This window comes from Mus pahari, chromosome 3 (genome assembly GCF_900095145.1).
Source record: "Mus pahari chromosome 3, PAHARI_EIJ_v1.1, whole genome shotgun sequence".
Taxonomy (NCBI): Eukaryota; Metazoa; Chordata; class Mammalia; order Rodentia; family Muridae; genus Mus; species Mus pahari.
In genome coordinates, this window is record NC_034592.1 from 38921741 (window position 1) to 38942764 (window position 21024).

At 39.9% G+C, this 21024-nt stretch overlaps 1 protein-coding gene across 1 annotated transcript in view; it reads right to left on the bottom strand.

Moving 5' to 3' along the window:
- Positions 1-21024, bottom strand: part of Neb (nebulin) — a 196883-nt gene that overhangs the window by 107490 nt on the left and 68369 nt on the right. Inside the window, 16 exon segments of the mRNA XM_029536160.1 lie at positions 885-992; positions 2668-2772; positions 3075-3278; positions 5181-5492; positions 7736-7843; positions 11702-11806; positions 12261-12464; positions 12743-13057; positions 14053-14160; positions 14247-14351; positions 14579-14782; positions 15123-15434; positions 15754-15861; positions 16977-17081; positions 20077-20280; positions 20472-20783. Of these exon segments, the coding sequence (XP_029392020.1) occupies positions 885-992; positions 2668-2772; positions 3075-3278; positions 5181-5492; positions 7736-7843; positions 11702-11806; positions 12261-12464; positions 12743-13057; positions 14053-14160; positions 14247-14351; positions 14579-14782; positions 15123-15434; positions 15754-15861; positions 16977-17081; positions 20077-20280; positions 20472-20783 (2919 nt within the window).

The following is a 21024-nucleotide window of genomic DNA, read 5'->3' on the forward strand; positions in this document are numbered from 1 at the left end:
CCTCTGAATTAAACACAATAATTTGACCTAGAGCTCACTTTGTAGACCAGGCTGGTCTTGAACTCAGAAATCCACCTGCCTCTGCCTCCCGAGTGCTGGGATTAAAGGCGTGCGCCACCATCACCCGGCAATACTACTGTTCTTTAGTCGGTAGATATTATTGATTTTCCCACTGCCTTGCCTAGTCTGGTTCTGACGACTTTCACTCAGTCTCTTGAAATGGATAGGACTGGACATCCATGTTGTATGTCCTGGGCCAAAATGTGATTCAGGTTAGGCTTCCACAAGTAGGAAAATTATATGTACGTGAGCAAGTTAGTGTTTTAGTGGTAGAGGGAGCAGCTACCCTGGTGTTCTCTGGCAGAAGTATCATGAAATTCTAATGTCAACAATTAATGCAGCCTACATTCTACCGTTTTCTTTCTCAGAGATAGAAGGAGTATTAAAGTTCTTGACTGTTTATTTTGTCCATCTTTGTCTCTCTGCATTTCAGCTGATTTCCAAAGGGAGAGTTGGCAGTACTACAGAGCAAGTTTGGGCAAAGGTAGAGTCCTTTCCTGTCCTCTACCAGGTCTTTATCTATTGGACAGTGAATACAAAGTTATCTTCTAGGATTTCCTATGCCTATGAAAGCTACATGATCAAATATAAAGAAGAAGTTTACATAATTACAAATATGAAAGATTATGGATTGTGATTTAATCTTAAACCAGTGGTACCTAGATATCAACCTTTTGGAAATAAAAATGAGTTTGTTTTTTTTAAAATGTAAAAGTATTTATGTGACTTATAGTAACTGGCACCTGAATGTCTCTTGTCTCTGTGTTACTGAGCCTGCTTCCCCAGCCCATCCATCCACATAATAGCCATCTGCCACTACTCACGTCGCTGGCGATATCTCTAGAGGCCTTGGCCGCCACAATGGGGATAGCATCAACACGCAGGTCATAGCCTTTCTTCTTTGCTTCTTCATTGGCCAGTTTATACAGACTCTATGGAAAGAGAAAAGGGCCAGTGGCAATGTTATGAAGAGTATGCATCAAGTGACTTCCACCACGTGATTTTTAAAGGACAGAACTGGATACAACCTAAGGTCTGGTGATAGGGAAAAGCAAATGGATTCTAGTCTATTCTTCAAAAAGTATTTAGCTGTGTGGTGTGGTGTATGCCTTTAATCTCAGCACTTGGGAGGTAGAGGCAGGTGAAATAGGTGAGACATAGTAACGGACATTAAAATTGATATATTTTATAAGTTATTTCATTATAAGTTTATATAGCACTTGGAGATTAATGATTAAAAACTATCAATATAGATTTATATAATTTAGTAATATAGATTGATAAAATATAATCCACACATGCTGCTAAGTAAAAATAAAAATGGAAAGCAGTGTGTTCAGTATTATCCCTTTCACATACATAAAAAAAAAATGGAAAGCAGTGTGTTTGGTATCATCCCTTTCACATACATGGCACATGCTTTAACATACATGGCACATGCTTTGACTCATTCCTTCACTATTTAACTTTTATTACAACAGCTGCTATCTTTAACAGTGTTTAAAAATAAATAAAAAATTAAGACAGAACTTTGAGCGTAGTGGACTATAATCGCAACTTTAAGATTAGATTTTGGAGCCGGGCCTGGTGGCGCAGGCCTTTAATCCCAGCACTCGGGAGGCAGAGGCAGGCGGATTTCTGAGTTTGAGGCCAGCCTGGTCTACTAAGTGAGTACCAGGACAGCCAGAGCTATACAGAGAAACCCTGTCTCGAAAAACCAAAAAAAAAAAAAAAAAAAAAAAAAAGATTAGATTTTGGTTATATTAGTAAAGCATGTCTACAAAATTGCACTTTCTGTGAATAACCCAGCCACTAGCATTGCTCACAGAGAGTCCTTCCGCCAAAGGACCTCGCTCGGTTCCTTTACCTCTGCCCTCTCTATGCCTTGCTCCTCCCTTTGCCCCAGATGGCTCAGCGATTTGTCTTTCTGCTGGGGATAGATCTGGAGTACATGTATGACCCATCTCTCTGTTAGTAACCAGTCTCCAGCCCTCTCAGAAGGGCAGCATCTCTGAAGCCAAGTAGGGACAGACTGGGGACTGTGGCACAGCTTGTACCTGAGCTGAGAAACTCGACCGTGATGGTTGATTAAAACATGCTTGTTTAACTCTCTCACATACACTGTGATTTAATGTAATTTTAGCAGTTTTTTTTAAAAGTGATATTCTGACTATAGTTTCTGCTCCTTCATTTTAATTCAAGACCAATGTGTGGAAAAGATGTTCATTAATAAAAGACTCCTTGCCAGGACTATGAGACTTAGACAATTAAAATATAGCAGTTTAATATAGTTTAACACCTTGAATTCTGGGCAAATGAATATCATTTATTGGTGTAAATAATGAGCCACTGTTTTATCTGGCAAACTGACCCTTTAGAAGTACCAAAAAAAAAAAAAAATACTCCGTGGTCTATTGGTTCATTTTAGCAATAACTGCAACATCTAAGAAACAGTGTGAGCTCAGTTTGCTTGCAGAATCTCATGAAATGTAGCATCTGACCCAGAAATGAAAGGGAATGGGCCAACGTTCACATGAAAGAGCAATGTTATCACGTGTCCGCATCTCCCACCACCATAGACACTCACATGGCTTTGGCAGCCCCTACCTCGCTGTAGTTGATTCTGTTCTGCCTTGCCAGCATAATCTCCGGTGTATCAGGCATTACATGAATCTGAATCTTGTCTTTGTCCCAGGCCTCTGTGTATAATCGCTATAAAAATAAGATAAGATGTTGAAAGAAAACCATTTAAGATAGGCACTCCAGAAAGTCAAATTAAAACAGGACTATTGTTTGTGCAATTAGGAAAAATAAGCTAGACTTGGATATTAGGCATTATCTGATTACCTGGGTCTTACTGCTTGTTACCAAGACTCAAACTGGAAACAACAAGACTTACTAGATTTCAAGAACAATTTAAAAGTCAAATATGGCCCTGTCCCTTTGGGAGAACTTTGAATCCACTAGCCACTCAAGTAGAAAGGTGCTTAGGAACTCTGAGGTGGCTGCCTTACCTTGTTCATGTTGAGGGCATTGCTCTTGGCCAGCACCTGCTCCAGAGAATCAGTCACACTGGTGAACTTGAACTTGTTCGGAGGCTGGCGGTAGATGTTGTCGCTCAGGATCTCTGTGGCTCTCTTACACTTGACCACATCCAGAGACCCGATGGGGACCCAGCCAATGCCTCTCATCCACTGGAGGTCTGACTTGTACACATTCTGGGGAAAGGAAAAGATGTCAGAGGCTCTTCTTCATCGAGGGCAAAGAGTGGTGCCAAGCCCATTTACGGTAAAGATGCAAAGCGCGTCAAAAAGAAAATGACATTCTATTGTTTCATAGAAAGCAAGCTTAGTATGGTAGGCAGGTGAACAGAAGGACTATGTTAAAAAAATGACCCAGAAATGCTTTCCTATTCACAATAAAATATACCAAATATTTAACTGTAAGGAAAGGAATGACCCCACTAACATCTGTGGGTCGTATTAATAATGGCTTTTATAAATAATGTACACAGGACAGAATGCCAACCCAGAGTGGGAAGAAGTACCACACATGGCTCACAACAAGCTGCCAGGAAGTCCTTAGCCACACGAAACATTCTGTAGTTATCAAAACCTTTACTTTCTAAGGATATGGCCAACATGTAAAAGTGTTAATACATATTTTAGTGAAAATTAGAATGTGAAGCAACTTGGTTCGGAAAACTCTTAAGTGCAGTTTTTTTTTTTTGGGGGGGGGGGTTGGGTTGAACTGGATTTTTGCCTTCAGTATACTTTTTCTTATATTTCAAATTATTTTCATACAAAATGAGTGACTTAAAGTGAGAAGGGACATATAATAATAGGGACGCCTTGGTCCCCAGAAATGTGGATAGCTACCATACCACCCAAGATTAGGGACATTGCATATATTACCAGGCTAGGGTCTCCGCTACTTTCCCATCCCATTCTCAGGGTAGGAGGCATAGGATAGGTTTGCAGAGTCATTCATCTCGCAGTATGTCTCTCAGTTCGTTTTCAGCCATTTTTTTCCTGTTAAAGGATTTTACATACCCTATAAGTATTCAAAAACTACTCCCTCAACAATGCTACCGGAACTGTAGTCAGCTAGCTGGGAGAAGTTCGGTGGCCTCGGGAGCAGAACGGGAAAGATAAGTGGGAAGTTCACAGACACAGTCTCTGGCTGCCTGGCATGGTCTGCTCATTAGGCTTAAGGAGCCACAGGAAGGCTGGCTAGTACAGTGCCGCTGTATCTGCAGTGAATGCTTCCTGCAGCACCGAGACCAGTCATGGCAGGAGGAGAGCAGTCCAGGACAGGCACTTGGCAACCAACCTCCAGCAGTCTATCACTGTTGCTCCTGGATGTGGCTAACCCTTGTTAACTACCCTTCTTCACAAGCCACAAAGCACAGAGCAGGTGGCTGGCTGTACAGCTCAGTCACTGCCGTATAATTATTGTGGATTTAGCTCACTCTCCAATGCTCTCTAATGCTTTGTAATCGCTTCACACGTTTATAAAACACCCAGATCTGAGACAGCCACCCGCTGCCAATAGATGCTCAGTTTAGTCATTAGCATCTGACACCCCCCCCCACACACACACACAAACAAATGGAGCAAATGTCGGCAAAGCTGTCCGACAGCTTGCAAATGCAGCAGCTTCAGCGTCCTCTGGGAGCAGGCTGAGTGTCGTTAGCAGTCCTGTGACTATAACTACAGAGGAAACCAGTAGCAAATTCTACAGTAATTGTGTGTGTGTGTGTGTGTGTGTGTGTGTGTTGCCAGAGATTAGATCCAGGCCTTACACTAGACAAGCATTCTACCACTGAGTTACATCGCCAACCTTTTGGAGTCATTTTTTTAAACTAAAACTTTGCTTTTTAAAAAAAGTTAACTTCCTGAAGACTATAAGAAAGTGTTTTCCTTTTGAGGACTCTTGATTCACATTTTGTTTAGTTAGAGTTTTGTCTTTATAGAATCAAATGTAGTTAGGAAACAGCATTTCCTTATAAGGATGTCATTTACCAACCAATGAGTTTTAGCTAGAATAGGCCATGGATTGTGTGTAAGGGCTAACATTTTCATATAGCTTGGAGGCTCTTTTATAAATAGCATACTCACATCACTCTGGAGATCATAGGCCTGCCGAGCGTGGATGACATCATTCTGGTCAGGCAGGCATGTCCACTCGTGGAGAGGATGCTTGTAGTCTATGTCGCTTACAAGGATCTGGCACTTCTTGGCCAGCACCACCCCCAGCATGTCCACTGGGCTGCTATACTTGGTCTTCCACTTCTCAAAGTCTTTCTTGTACTCCCTGTCACTCTGGATCTTGGCCACGTGCATGGACCACATCATCTTGGGATCATCCTTGATGTTGCGGGCTCCGATGTGGTGGCCCAGCTGCTTACGGTAGCCATCTTTGTATTTGTACTACAGTGAAAATTCACAAGTCAGACTTCTATTATAAACACTTTGATGTAACAGATTTGTACAAAATCATGTTACTTTCATCGCAGATTAACTGATTTTTTTCCGTTGAACACCAACTCCAGCCAGCATCCTGGCCTTTACCCTTAAAGCCTGTTGATGTGGTGAAGTAGACAGATTTAATACAGCATACATAGATTACCTCAAGTAACCTATGGTCTGGCACTAAGACACAGTCTGGAAAGGAGGAGGCACACAGACCTGGGAACATCACTCACAGGAGTCAGAATGAGGCCACTTGTACAGGGAGATCCTGACGACTTGGATCTTACACACTGAAAGTATGGCAGGAAAGGAATGCACTTGGGAACATTGTGTGTTTATTAATCCAGAAAGTAGCTTAAGGAGGCTATCTTGTGTAACAAAGGAGATAGTCCTCACCAGATTCACATATTTGGTATTATTAACAAATTTCTATCATCACCATAAAGACTGGCTATATTGGAAAGTTGCTATAGCAACCCATCTGGTTAAGTGAGCTCTTAAGGCCATCGTGTTCTACATTCACATGGGTCAACAGTGCTTATTATTATTGTTGTTATTATTATTATTATTATTATTTATTAATTATTATCACAAGTTCAGTGACTTTACTTGGAACCTAAGCCATTCCTTTCCAGTTTAGGCTTCCAATTTTAAAGATAACTGAGTTAGAAAGTATAGATAAATCAATGGGAAGAGACATGACATAGTGGGAAGCAATGAGGAGTTTGTCTAGTTTAAACCTCACCATTTATTAAGGCTGATTTCAGTAAAGCTGTTTGAATAATTCATAAAATAGAGATAATGATAGTATCTACCACTTTGGGTAGAATATGAAGATAATGCATAGAAAGCTCTTAGTGGAGTTCTTAAAAATATTATTATTATTTATGACTGTTGGCACACATTCTTTTGCTGAGCCAGAGAAGGGGCTGATACACAAAAAAAAAAAAAGTGAGCCACTTCTAGTATAAAAAAATAGTCTACCACTATATCTGTGAACAGTGACCCTTGATATTTACAGCAGGTATCCATTCAAGATTCTGGAAGGCACCAGGAAAGCAGGATCACCTTACCCTGGATGCGGCAGGGAAAGGGGGTGCTACACTGTATAGCCAGGGGCTCCAGGTAAGGTGTGAGCCTAGGCTAGAAGCCTCTATCTCATACTGGTAAATACTTCCTCTTCATAATCCAACCAGGGTGAGTTGTAACATCAGGCGTTATGTGCATCTTTAAGTACTATACATTAAAACACCACATAAAGCTAGATCCAGATCCTCAACAGAATATATAGGCTTGTGAGTTTCACTGCAGATTCTCCTGTGAGCCTGTGTCACTCTTACATAATATCTAAGCCTGCAGCACTGCTCTAGCCTTCTCTCATGCTCTCTTCCTGGAAAGTGATTTTATTTTATTTTATTTTATTTTATTTTATTTTATTTTATTTTATTTTTTGCTGAAAACATACAAATCCTTTTCACAAATAGCAACTTTTCTATTCCTTCCATAGCCAGGTTTCTGAAAAATTTCATACCAAAGTGATGGGCTTTGGTGTTGTTTTCATTTTTGTTTTTTGGTTTTTTTTTGAAAATCACATTGTGTCTTGGCTAGCTTTATGTCAACTCAACTTTACACAAGCTAGAGTTATCTGAGAGGAGGGAACCTGAGTTGAGAGACTGGCTCCATAAGACCTAGCTGTAGGGGATTTTCTTAATTAATGATCAATTAGGGAGGGCCCAGTCCATTATGGGTGGTGCCATCCCTGAGCTGGTGGTCCTGAGTTCTATAAGAAAACAGGCTGAGCAAGCCATGAGGAGCAAGCCAGTAAGCAACATTCCTCCATGCCTCCACATCTGCTCCTGCCTCTAGGTTCCTACCCTGTTTGAATTCCTGTTCTGATTTCTGTTGTTGATGATCAGTGATCTGGAAGTGTAAGCTTCTAACTTGCTTTTTGGTCATGGTGTTTCATTATAGCAATAGAAATACTAACTAAGACACGCTGAATAAATCTCTGGTTGCTCTAGTATTCACTGCATGGTGGAAGCTGACCTCAAACTTGAGGAAGATTTCTTGCCTCAGCCTCTTAAGTGCTTTACAAGCACATACCACCATGTGCAACTGAAGGAAAGTACTTTGTAAAGCTTTAATACAATGGAAACGCCACACCATGCTGCTCACACATGGGAAGAGAACTCATAGCTTACGTCACTGGCGATGTCTCTGGAGGCCTTGGCTGCCACAATAGGGATGGCATCGCTTCGTAAGTCATAGCCTTTTTTCTTTGCTTCTTCATTGGCAAGTTTATACAGGCTCTAAATTTGGGCCATTCCCCCAAAAAGAAAGCAATCGGTTAGAGGTTGATGTTCATATCTAAAAAAACTAATAGAGGGTTTAAACAATTCATAAAATTCTTCATATAGTGCTCAATATGATTTCTGAGTTCCAAGTCTTCTTCTTAAGCAACAAAGAAAATACCTACATCAGATTACCCTAAACGTTTACAAGTTCAATAAACAGATATACATGGAAAAAATTTCCAGAGAAATTAAGCTAAAACCTAAGGTGGGAGACATGTAGATGAATTGTTGTTTAAAGTAATTTACTCTATCTGGCCTGGCTTTGTGCCTGTGACTATGTATGCTGTGTACGTAACTGGGATGAAGATGAGGACTCCCTCAGCCTTTGACTTTCTGGGAGAAGTGATGAGAGCCTGGTAACTTAGGGGAGCAACTGCTGAGAAGTCAAACCACAAGAGGCAATTTAACCACAGAGTTTAACAACCGTGGTTCAGGAAGGAGTGTGTGTGTGTGTGTGTGTGTGTGTGTGTGTGTGTGTGTGTGCATGTGTGTTTTACTGTGATCTCAGAATAAGGGAAGTTTCCAAACCCAGACACTATTGCAGATGCCAACAAGATTTTGCTGACAGGACCCTNATATAGCTGTCTCCTGTGAGGCTCTGCCAGTGCCTGGCAAATACAGAAGTGGATGCTCACAGTCATCCATTGGATGGAGCACAGAGTCCCCAGTGAAGGAGCTAGAGAAAGTACCCAAGGAGCTGAGGGGGTTTGCAGTCCTATAGGAGGAACAACAATATTAACTAACCAGTACCCCCAGAGCTCCCTAGGACTAAACCACCAGTCAAAGAAAACACATGGTGGGACTCGTGGCTCTAGCTGCATATGTATCAGAGGATGGCCAAGGGAGGAGAGGCCCTTGGTCTCGTGAAGATTCTATGCCCCAGTATAGGGGAATGGCTGGGCCAGGAATCAGAAGTGGATAGGTTGGGGAATGGGGAGCGGGGAACAGGAAGGGGACAGGGGATTTTCAGAGAGGAAACTAGGAAAGGGGATAACATTTGAAATGTAAATAAAGAAAACATCTAATTAAAAAAAAATAAGGGAAGTTCCTGCAGAGGGCTGTTCTTGGGTTCTACGTTGAATGATAAACTAGGCTTCCAAAGGGGCTGGTGAGATGGCTTAGTGGGTAAGAGCACCTGACTGCTCTTCCAAAGGTCTGGAGTTCAAATCCCAGCAACCACATGGTGGTTCACAACCATCCATAACAAGATCTGACACCCTCTTCTGGAGTGTCTGAAGACAGCTACAGTGTACTTACATATAATAAATAAATAAATCTTAAAAACAAAACAAAACAAAACAAAAAACTAGGCTTCCAAAGACTAAGCTGGTAGCTGGGAGAAGACAGCGCACAGGAAGGACTGGAATGAGCGACCAGAGAGGAATATCAGACAGGGACTGAAAAGATTTTGGAGTTGGAACAGAACACCTGCAGGTAAGAAATGAATGTGGCACTTAGAGTTAGGGCTCTAGCTCCACCATAAGGTGCCTGCTAGCATCTGAGACCCTGAATTCAGTCTCCAGTACTGGTGAGGGCGGGGCAGAACTGTCGCTTACTTCTATAGAAGTCAAGAAAAATCTTAGAGGGAGAAGGTCAAATAATTTAACACTGCGTTCTCCCATCTTAACTAAGGTGAAAACAGAAAAGGATTGAATTTGTATAAAGAGAATGACAAGAAAAGAGACTGGGTAGGCTAGGCACTCAGGCAAGGGATTCTTTCCTGCCACGCCTTACCAGCAACATTGTTCTACTATGGTGTCTCTGGAAGTTTCCAGCAGTACAGGTTCCAAAATTCTAGAAGAAATTGCTTGAGGACTTGATATTTTCAGTTTGGATGGCCATTAAGAGCTAGTTCTACAATCACTACAACTCCATTCTGCCTTCCGCAAATAAAATGACTTTAGACCTCTGTTCCATTGTGGATAAGGTTAATAGTCTATTGCTATGTCCTCTCAGAGAAATGGCATTCAGCTTGCCGGGGGCACAAAGCTCAGAGAAAAAGATAACACTCCTCTCTCGGAATCTTAGATTCACAAGATCTCTACAGGCTGAAACCTGTAGCCTCAATCTAACTGGAAGAAATTACACAGAGATGAACGGCAGTCTTTGAGATAGATATAAATTACAAATGCACATACTCAACCTAGAAATCTAGCTTAACTTTAGCCTTTGTGAAAGGTCTTGTCGTCTAAGAGGATTCAAGATCATGTACACTAGCGTTGATATAGCAGCCAACATGCTCCAGCAGGGTGCAGAAATGCTGGCCACAGGTCCAGAAAGTGAAAACCAGCTCATGTGTTCAGTTCTGCTCATAACCCACTCACAGTATTCGATTTAGCTTGGAGTCACATCTGATCCGCTGAAGAAATGTCTAGGAATACAGGGATGTTAATGCAAACAGAACCTGAGGTGGGGCTGGCAAGGAAGGGCACTGGTGCCTATCAGTATCTCTGTGTACAGATGGGTACTGCCAATTTCAGAGGACTTTGGGATTTTCCAAGGGAGTATTCCAAGTGAAACACGTTTTAATGGAAATTTCCAGAACAAAGAGGTTGACTTATGAAATCAGCTCTTTGTCACCGGGAATTCTTAGGCAAAGGTGGCACAATCCTGAGTGGGGTGTCTTTCCCGGAGAGGGGATGACCTCTCTTTCTACCTAAGACACGGGTTCTAAAATGAGGACACATGATCTCATGCTCACCAGCCACAAAAAGAAACAGGCTCATTTATATATAATCCCAGCAGAGTTTCCATCATAGACTCTCTATGTACTGTTTTATGGCTCTGGGATTTTAGATCATGAATTTATTCTTATACTTTAGAAATCATAAGCTTTAAACTACAGCACAATTTAAAAGAAATATACTAGACATGGAAAATGTATTTATGAAGCTTTGCATTAGCACTAAGGGGAGATACATGTATAGTCTGTTTTGAATTTCTTTACTTCAAAAGTTAATAAAGAGGGGGAAGAGCAGTGGTTCTCAACCTTCCTAACACTCTGACCCCTTAATACAGTTCCTCTTGTTGTAGTGACCCTTAACAATAAAATTATGTTTTTTGTTATTTCTTAACTGTAATTTTTTCTATATAAATCTTAGATAAATATCTGATATGCCTTTGGCAATCCCTGTGAAATGGACCTTCGACCCCCGAAAGGGTTGTAACCCATGGGTTGAGAACAACCAGGCTAGAGTTGGCTTAGTGGTTAAAAGCACTGACAGTCTTTCCCAAGGACCTGGGTTTGATTCCCACCACCCACATGGTGGCTTACAGCCATCAGTAACCATCTATACCACCATTTCCAGGGCATCTAACATCCTCTTCTGGCTTCTCTGGGCACCAGTCATGTACATGGCGCATAGACAAGCATCCATACACATAAGATAAAATGTTTTTTTAAAAAAGAAAAAAGTTAAATAAAAGAAAAATGTACTTCATCTTATGATTATTGCTGAAATCATTAATTCTTGTAATTAATGCAAAAATTGTATTACCCTAAATGGTTACTTAGCACTTAAGATAGTGATTGAGAAATGCAAATGTGGCTTTTCTCATGAAATAAGAAGAGGTGATTCTTCACAAAGCTTCCATTCATCATTATATCACCATGGAATGGTGAAAAAACAGCATTCTAAAATATACTACTTTATTAAACCCAAGAAATAATAACAACTCAATAGTAAAATATGAATACCATGATAGGTAAATAACAGATTAGAGAAATAAATGATAAAAGAAGATATAACTGTCTTATATCACAATAGAAGTGAAAAACAGCACAGTTTTCTAAGACTTGGCATCTACTCCCACCTCGCTGTAGTTGACTTTATTCATTCGCGCCAACATGATTTCTGGTGTATCTGGCATGATGTGGATCTGCGTCTTGTCTTTGTCCCAGGCTTCTGTGTACAAACGCTATCAAAGAAGATATACATTCATCAGGAAAACCACCAATGTCTAATCAAACAGGAGTTGCAAGACCACAGAAAATGTATAAACAAAGGAGACAAGGTTATGGCATTTTATATACATGTCATCAATTAATTAGTTCATAGTGAAATATATATTTGTAATATAAATTTTGATAATTTGAAAACACATACAAGTTAAAAGGAAAGTGAGAATAAGTATTTTAGTGCAGTGATTATTTTTCCACAAAATATCTTACTTTATCAAAACCAAGAAATAATAACTGAAATCAATAGTAGAATATGAATATCATACTAGGTGGATAACAGATTAGAGAAATAAATGATAAAAGGTGGATATAAATGTCTTATTGTGTAAAACTCTTCTCTCAACCATCTTCCTGCTTCTTGGATTCAGCTTCAGCAACCCCATGTGGCTTCCCTGAACTCTGACCTCTCACCTTGTTCATAGTGATGGCATTATTCTTGGCCAATACTTGCTCCAGAGAGTCAGTCACACTGGTAAACTTGAACTTGTCTGGGGGCTGACGGTAGATTTTGTCACTCAAGATTTCAGTGGCCCGCTTGCATTTTTCCACATCCAGAGAGCCAATGGGCACCCAGCCGATGCCTCTCATCCACTGGAGATCAGACTTATACATATTCTGTTGACACACACATTGCCCATAAATATTTATCTCCATGTTGGGGATGCATTTTTAAGCCAATAGATATAAAATCAAGTAAGAAGCCTCCTAAAAAAATAATTTAGTAGGTAGCAGGTCCAAGCACTACTTCACTTTGGATGAATGCTAAGGATTAACATTTCATCCATGCTATCCCTCACACACTTGAAGTCACAGGTGAGCACTGGACCATCTATTTAAACCTTCTTCTGTGGAATAAACTCACTGATCCCGCTTTTATGATCACCAGTACTTACATCGCTCTGGAGATCATAGGCCTGCCGAGCATGGATGACNTCATTCTGGTCAGGCAAGCATGTCCACTGGTGTAGGTAGTTCCTGTAGTCAGCACTGCTTGTGGACGTTGTACATCGTGGTGCGCACTAGGCTCCGCACCACGATGTACAACGTCCACAAGACTTGGTCTTCCACTTCTCAAAGTCCTTCTTGTACTCCCTGTCACTCTGGATCTTGGCCACGTGCATGGACCACATCATCTTGGGGTCATCATGTATATCGCGGGCACCGATGTGGTGGCCCAGCTGCTTACGGTAGCCTTCCTTGTACTTGAACTATAAGAAGAAAAAGACCGTTAGTTGTCTGCTTTGACCTTTAGAGAAATGTAGTCCCTAGGACAGAATTATCGTGTTCATTAAACGTAATGGTTTCCTTTGACTATATAGTATATGTTGTATCTTACATCAGGAAGAAAATAAGCAAAATACTAAAAAGAAAAGGATAGCAAATATATTATTTTATTGCACAGAGCTCTTTGTGGAATGCGTGTATGAATGAATATAATTAGAATATGCATCATAAGTTAATGGGTTTTGTCTACTTTTTATAATATTACTTAAGCATTTTTATGTCAGAGTTCTTTATGAACATGTATGATAGTCATAGCAGGCATGCCATTATACAGTTATATATTAATAATAAATTCTTTTATGTTGGTCATTTGTTTTTAAATGTGATGACCATTTCCTATATTTTGGAAACAAAATAACAATGTATTTTTGACTCAAGGATAAAAACATGAATAAAATACCTTAGCAATGTGGGCAAACCCATCTCTTAAAGAAAGCAAAGGTTGAAAAGAGGGATGGTATCAGAGAATGGGGAGATGACCAAAGCACATGTGTATGCTTCTTTAAAAATGGCCTTGTGTTGCATGGTGACTCATGCTTCTAATCCCAACACTTTGGAGGCAGAGGCAGGTAGATTTCTGAGAGTTTGAAGTCATCCTGGTCTACAAAGCAAGTTCTAGGACAGTCATGGGCTGTTACAGAGAAACCTTGTGTTGAAAAAAAAAAAAACCCAATAAAACGAAATGGCACACTGAAATGCTCACAGCTACGGTTGACGACTTGCTGGAAGTCACAAGTTTAGTGCCATTATTTTAACCTGCTTGCTGACATAATCAAAGTTAATCAAAGATAATCAAAGATTAGCAACAATGTTAATGTCATAGCTTGGTCCATTGTACATCAAAGAGAGCCAGGTGATCCTGGAGCCAAAGCTAAGATGAAAACCTCCCAGGCATACCTAATCTCCCCAGTGTACTTACATCACTTGCAATGTCTCTGGAGGCCTTGGCTGACTTGATAGGAATGGCATCAAGCCGCATGTCATAGCCTTTCTTCTTGGCTTCTTCCAGGCCAAGCTTATATAATTTCTGCAAGAAACATAAATAATCTTAAGTTTCATTTACAAAGTATAATATAAGGAAAATAGATCACATATTACACATACATTGCTTACCTCACTGTAATTTACTTTGTTTTGTTTAGCCAATATAACTTCAGGGGTATCTGGCATAATGTGGACAGTGGTTTTATCTTTATTCCAAGCTTCTGTATAGAGGTGCTAAGAACAACAGGAAGACAGGTCAATAATGAACACTTTGAAACCATGCTCTGTGTGTTAATGTCATGATGTGTTCAGGTTTCCATGACTCTGTCAGTAAGAAACATTTCCTTTAGAGACACCTTAATGTTATTGAGAAGAATTGCATGGGATTTTTCTTTCTACAGGAACAGTGTCGCCCACTGTTGTCAGTAACATTTAATACCTCCCTCGTGCAAAGGACTTACATGGTTCATGGTTATCGCATTATTTTTTGCCAAGACCATTGGCATGGAATCCATAAGACTGGAAAACTTGAATTTATTTGGGTGCTGACGGTAAACATGGTCACTCAGGATCTGAGTGGCTCGTTTGTTTTTCTCATCCTCGAGGGAACCAGAAGGTATCCAGCCAATGCCTTTCAGCCACTGAAGATCCGCCTTGTACACATTCTGAAATTCCAAGTGACAAATCACAAATATAAGCATATATCCACAAAGAGATGGAAGTGTATGTTGTTACATGATACAGACATGTTTGTAATATTTAACATTTGACTTCCTGGATGATTTCAGAAATTTAATGAAATATTCAAATTCGAAGCATGTTTGGCAAAGTGAGAGAAATGTGTGGAGAATGATCAGCTATCTAGAACATTCCACCGTAGAGTCTTTCTTTGCAGACTAATGTTGCTTGGATTGCTAGGTGGAGTTTGGGCATCAGTGTATAAGCTCACTATTTTAGGAAAGGAGACAGACTATTTAATTGAACAAAGGAAAACCTTAGACTCACATCACTCTGGAGATCATAGGCCTGCCGAGCGTGGATGACGTCATTCTGGTCAGGCAAGCATGTCCACTGGTGTAGGTAGTTCCTGTAGTCAGCATCACTGACCAAGGTCTGGCACTTCTTGGCCAGCACCACCCCCAGCATGTCCACTGGGCTGCTATACTTGGTCTTCCACTTCTCAAAGTCCTTCTTGTACTCCCTGTCACTCTGGATCTTGGCCACGTGCATGGACCACATCATCTTGGGGTCATCCTTGATGTTCCGAGCACCAATGTGGTGGCCGAGTTGCTTTCGGAAGCCTTCTTTGTATTTGTACTAAAGGAACAAAGGCATACCTCATTCCTTTAAAAATTTAACTTTTGTTGCCACCTTTGTAGCAAATTTCAAAATTTGCTCTAATTCTAAATATCTTGCTAAGCCCGAAGAGCTACATGTTTCTGCTTTTTGTTAGGCAAGATTAAAGGCTAAATTCAGCCACAAATAGTCAAACTGACTTTTGGTCTTATTTTTACCCTATACTGTATGTCTGGGATTATCACCCTGTTTTAATTTGTGACTCCTTAGATGATGTTTGCTTATTTTAAAATAGCGCCCATTGCAATCAAACCACTATCTACAGGGCATGGCATCTTACTTCGCTGGCAATTTCCCGGGATGCTTTCGCTGCTTTGATTGGAATGGCATCTACGGGAAGGTCATAACCTTTCTTCTTCAGTTCTTCATAACCCATTTTGTAGAGTTTCTGTTGGGAGATGGAGGCAATCGCTTTGGGAAAACAGTTCTCCATAAACAGTATGATGAATAAGCAGAATAATTAAGCCAATGTACTGCATACTTCAAGAGTTTGTGAAAATAGTCTCTATACTTTAGACCACTCCAATGTCATTGGATATTATGTCTATGAATTGCTAATGATCCTGTTCTACATTTTACAGCTCTCTGATTACCAAACACCCAAAATTCCCAAGTACTTTAGAAAATGCAACCGAAGTTAACTGATAGAGACATGAATTACCATTTTGGTGGTATTTTCCAGATAATGTTGTGTTTCATTAGAAGTTGCTATAGAGAAAGCTTTTCAGTCTTATTCCCCTTATGAATTCCTCTTATGAAAAAAAGAATAGTGAGTGGCTATCCCTTCTGTGTAGCTAGTGCATCATGAGTCAGTATGGTAGTCCTTCATAATTAAAAAGAAATACTTTATTGAATTTTAAAACTTCTGTTTACAATTTGCTCATTCAGATTGTGATGTAACTGAATAATTCATAATATATTCAAATGTTTACCCAGAAGTCCATTGCCTACCGTTGTTAGACTTCTGTTCATATTTTATTCTTTGTAGTATTAAGCCTGCATATCTTTAACATTAAAACTACTCTATTAGGGTTCAGAATTTATGTTTGAATATTTAAATTTTATATCCATACATTTGAAGGATTAACATTTGCCAGCAAAGTAATCTGGTAAAATGAAAATATCCTCCAATTGATTGTTTGTTTACTTGTTCAAAACTTTACCCAGAATCTATTTGTGAAGCACAAAACATTGTAAGCAAATACAGATCCAATAAAAATGGATTCTTCCCACACAGGAAAGAGTGAGAATGCTGTAAACATTTCATTACGATAATACAAGTAATAAGGAAATGTAAATATAGAGAGATCTGTGCTCTAATGCTGCTTGAGATAGGGAGTGCCAACACTGGATGTACAAAATCCCCACCAAATAGGGAATCAGTCACTCATTGTCTGCTAGTTAAAATGACTTGGCATTCAAAAGATTTTTTTAAACAACTTCACCGACTTAGAAGTGATTAGCTGAGCTTTCTGAAAAGGCACACTGAACTTGTAAACTCACATCACTTGTATTGATTAAGTTTGCCTTAGCCAGAACGATGTCAGGGGTGTCAGGCATGATGTGGATCTGAGTCTTGTCCTTGTCCCAAGCTTCTCTGTAAAGTCTCTAAAATGAGAAACAATAATTTTATCAGTGGTATTGTCAGGCTCAAATACAACAGTTGGCTCTAGACGGCATTATAACAAGACAGCAATATAAAAAGAGACATAATTTTCTTATCTGAAATGCAACTACCTTTCAAATATAATTATGGATCACCTTTTAGAAGTTACTGATACTATTGTCTATACAAATCAACACATGAAATAAAAACTTTATTGATACTATCAAGTAGAATAGCATTTTCCAATTTTTTTTGGCCATTAAAATCCCCCTTAGTGTTTAACTGTCTTATCAAATGATGACCTACTCAAATTATGCCTAGGAATTAGGGAATCTTAGTTCTCATTTGGTTTACTAAGTAAGATTATACAATTATTTTGGAGAATAAGTAAATTGATGAAAATGTTGGGATTTCCCCAAAAGAACAGTTTAAAATTTTATCAAAATCTTTTGGATGTGTTAAAACCATTGTCATGTCTGTCTTCCATAGAAGACCATGGAAAACCAAATTTAAAAATCTTGGTAATTAAATAAAAGTGAAGGTTTGAAGAACAGACTATACAGTATCAAACTTATCAACAAAAAGTCAATTACAAGTTTTGAACGCCATTCCTGGTCCATGTAGTGATATGTTGCCAAATGTGGTAATGCAGGTCTTTAATCCCAGCACTTGAGAGGCAGAGGTAGGCGTCTCTGTGGGGTTGAGGGCAGCCTGGTCTACATATACATAGAGAGTTCCTGGTCACCCAGCAATACATAGTGAGACTTGGTCTTTACATTTTTCTCCAAGGGATAAAACGATTAACTTAACAGTAGAGGAATCTGGCACTATCACTTTAAGCAAGTGATAAAAATTCAAACGATTAGCAACAGGACAGCTTGATATATGGGGCTCTCCTGCTGTGAAGGCTGAGCAGGACACAATGTGTAGTCTCCTTGTGAAAAGACACAATCTGGATCATCATAAGGGCGCCTTGGAAAGCCCGAGGTGAAAGAGAAGCTGCCACTGTCACAAATGTCAAAGACTTAGAAGACAGAGAAGAAATAATCTAGAGTAAGAATAAATGCAAGGTGTGACTCCCAATTGCATTGTCAACCAGGGGAAACATTTTTCTTTTACTACAAAGGGTATTAGTAGTAAAACTGAATGAGTTTTTGTTACTAGAATTTATTTAGTGTGTGTGTATGTGTGTGTGTACATATGTGTGTGTACATGTGTGTGTGTATGTGTGTGTACATGTGTGTGTGTATGTGTGTGTGTGTATAGGGATCAGGTGCCATGGCTTGCATGTGTAGGCAAGATGACAACTTGTAGAAGCAGCTTCTTGTTCACTATTGTGGACTCCATGTATCACATGCAAGTGCTCAGGCTTGGTAGCGGGTGCCTTTATCCATTGATCCAGCTCACCAGCCCTCCAGTATAAACATTTTAAGGATTCATTAATTCCTTAGATTTTGTACTTCTCTTCTGTATGAATATGCTTTCCATCATGCAAATGGCTCAGAGAAATTAATTAGGCCTTCGGGACCAAACTGAAACAAGACTCATTAATATTAATCTATGTTTACTCAAGTTCTTTCCTAATCTTTCTGGTAGGAACAACAGTGCTTTTTGGCCTCATAATCATTGGTGTTTATCAAGCCACTCTGGGTGGCTCTTGATTGTAGGACACAGTCTTGTGTCATTGGGGATTTTTCAGTAGCCATGCCTGCTTTCTGTCCACTAGAGGCCAGTAGCACACCACCTCCAAGTCAGAACAAGCCAAGGGAAAGACTTTCTAGATATTGTCAGATTTCTTCTAGGGTGCAAGAGCGTCCTGGTAGGGAAATTTCCTCAATGTTATATGCTACCTTGATCCCACAGAATGCACAATGAATGCTCATATTACTTAGTTCAGCATATTCAAAAGAAGAGGCTCAAACACCCTAGCTGATCTGGCTTCTGCCTGGGTGTGCAACTAGGACATGGGCTGGTCAGCTTTATGGTCTAGTCCTTCCCTTGCTTAACTTCTCCATTCAGAGCTTTTCCCCCCTTCATTAAAATTCTAAGAAAGAAGCCATGTTCAGGGGTGGGGTGGAGAGAAAAAACAAAAGCAAAAACAACCCCCAAAATGTGCTCCCTTGGTCTTCCACCCTTTTTATTCAAAGCGTATCACAAAGGCAAAAGGAGAAGAACTGGAGATTGAGGTAGAAAGAGACTGGCAGGCTTGCATTTGCTTCAGCTTTTGGAAAACAAAACTGTTGTCTGTGAGTGTTTCCTTACCTGGAGAGGAGCTACAGCTCTGCTGTGAAACACAGCCTCGTGTATCAGGTAAGAACTGATGTATGCATTGAAAAGGAAGGGCACATGGAGCACCGTGTACAAAGTGTCTCTTAAGACCTGTGCAGCTATCATTTAAACTTTTTTTTGCATGGTCCAGAGTCCTGCTGCACTTAATTCAGCTTCTTGTAGTGTTGCAGCTTAGTCTCACTAGCAATAGTGGCTGTTTCTTCTCTGTACAAAAATGTCCCACACAGCTAGATCACCCAATCGCTACTTTATTGAGCACCTACTCTGTGCCAAGCACTGGTATCCATGCTGGACAGGAACATTAAAGGCAGAATATATACTATGCAATTATTGCATGATCTTGATTCAGCTAGATTAAATGCATTAAGATCATATATATGTATATATCACATATATATATATTAAATGCATTAAGATCATATATATATATATATGTGAGTGTGTGTGTGTCTGTGTGTGTCTGTGTGTGTCTGTGTGTGTATAAAACATTTTGTGATACTGAGAATTGAACCTCGTGCATGCTAGGCAAATATCTTTAGAAAACATACCCTTTAAGGGAGAAGTGACTCTGTGGTTAAAACAAAACAACAAAACAAACACCACCACCCCAAACTTGTTTCTTTATAATATTTGCCATACTCGGCCAAAACTAAAAATACCTATGCTCTTAATGTATTTAGGTTAATGTATTTCCAAAGAAATACTCACGTCACTCCTGTTTTTGGCATTTGTTTTAGCCAGAACTATGTCCATGGCATCAGGGATGCTGGTGAATTTATTTCTGTCTGGAGGTTGGCGGTATTTCTTCTCACTGATGATTTCTGAAGCCCGCTTGTTCTTTTCTGCTTCCAAAGAACCCAGGGGACTCCATCCTATGCCTCTCAGCCACTCTAGGTCAGACTTATACATATTCTAAGAAAGGACAAAGCAAGCCATCAAAACTCCATCTTCCCTTTCACCATGACTAGGAGATGCTAGTTACAGACAGGTGTGTTTGAGGGCACCAATGATAATTTCTCTTTCCAATCTGTTTTTTTTTCCTCATATAAATGGCTATTAATATGTGGAGTGGTTTTAAGTAATCAAATTTGATAGACACTGACCTCACTTTGCAGCTCATAGACCTTTTTAGCTTGAATGACATCATTCTGGTCAGGCAGGCATGTCCACTGGTGTAGGTAGTTCCTGTAGTCAGCATCACTGACCAAGGCCTGGCACTTCTTGGCCAACACCACCCCCAGCATGTCCACAGGGCTGGTGTATTTGGTTTTCCACTTCTCAAAGTCTTTCTTGTACTCCCTGTCACTCTGCATTTTGGCTACATTCATCGATAGCACAAGCTTTGGGTCATCTTGCACACTCTGGAATCCAATATGGTGTCCCAGTTGTTTCCGGTAGCCTTGCTTATATTTAAACTGAAATCAGGAAACAGAGTCTTTTTAGTAACATAAACAAAGCTAAGTCAAACTCGCCTTGCTTTGTTGCTATACTTCCCCCCCCCCCCCAAAATGGATATGAAAGATGATTTCTGAGCTAGCCTAACAGGAAGTGTTTCTGTCCTTAAGTAAGCTCTGCTTAATTAGATCTATCTAAAGAATGTAATGCAGCCAAGTATCAAGAGAGATTATCATGAGAAATTGGTTCTATGTAAAGGCA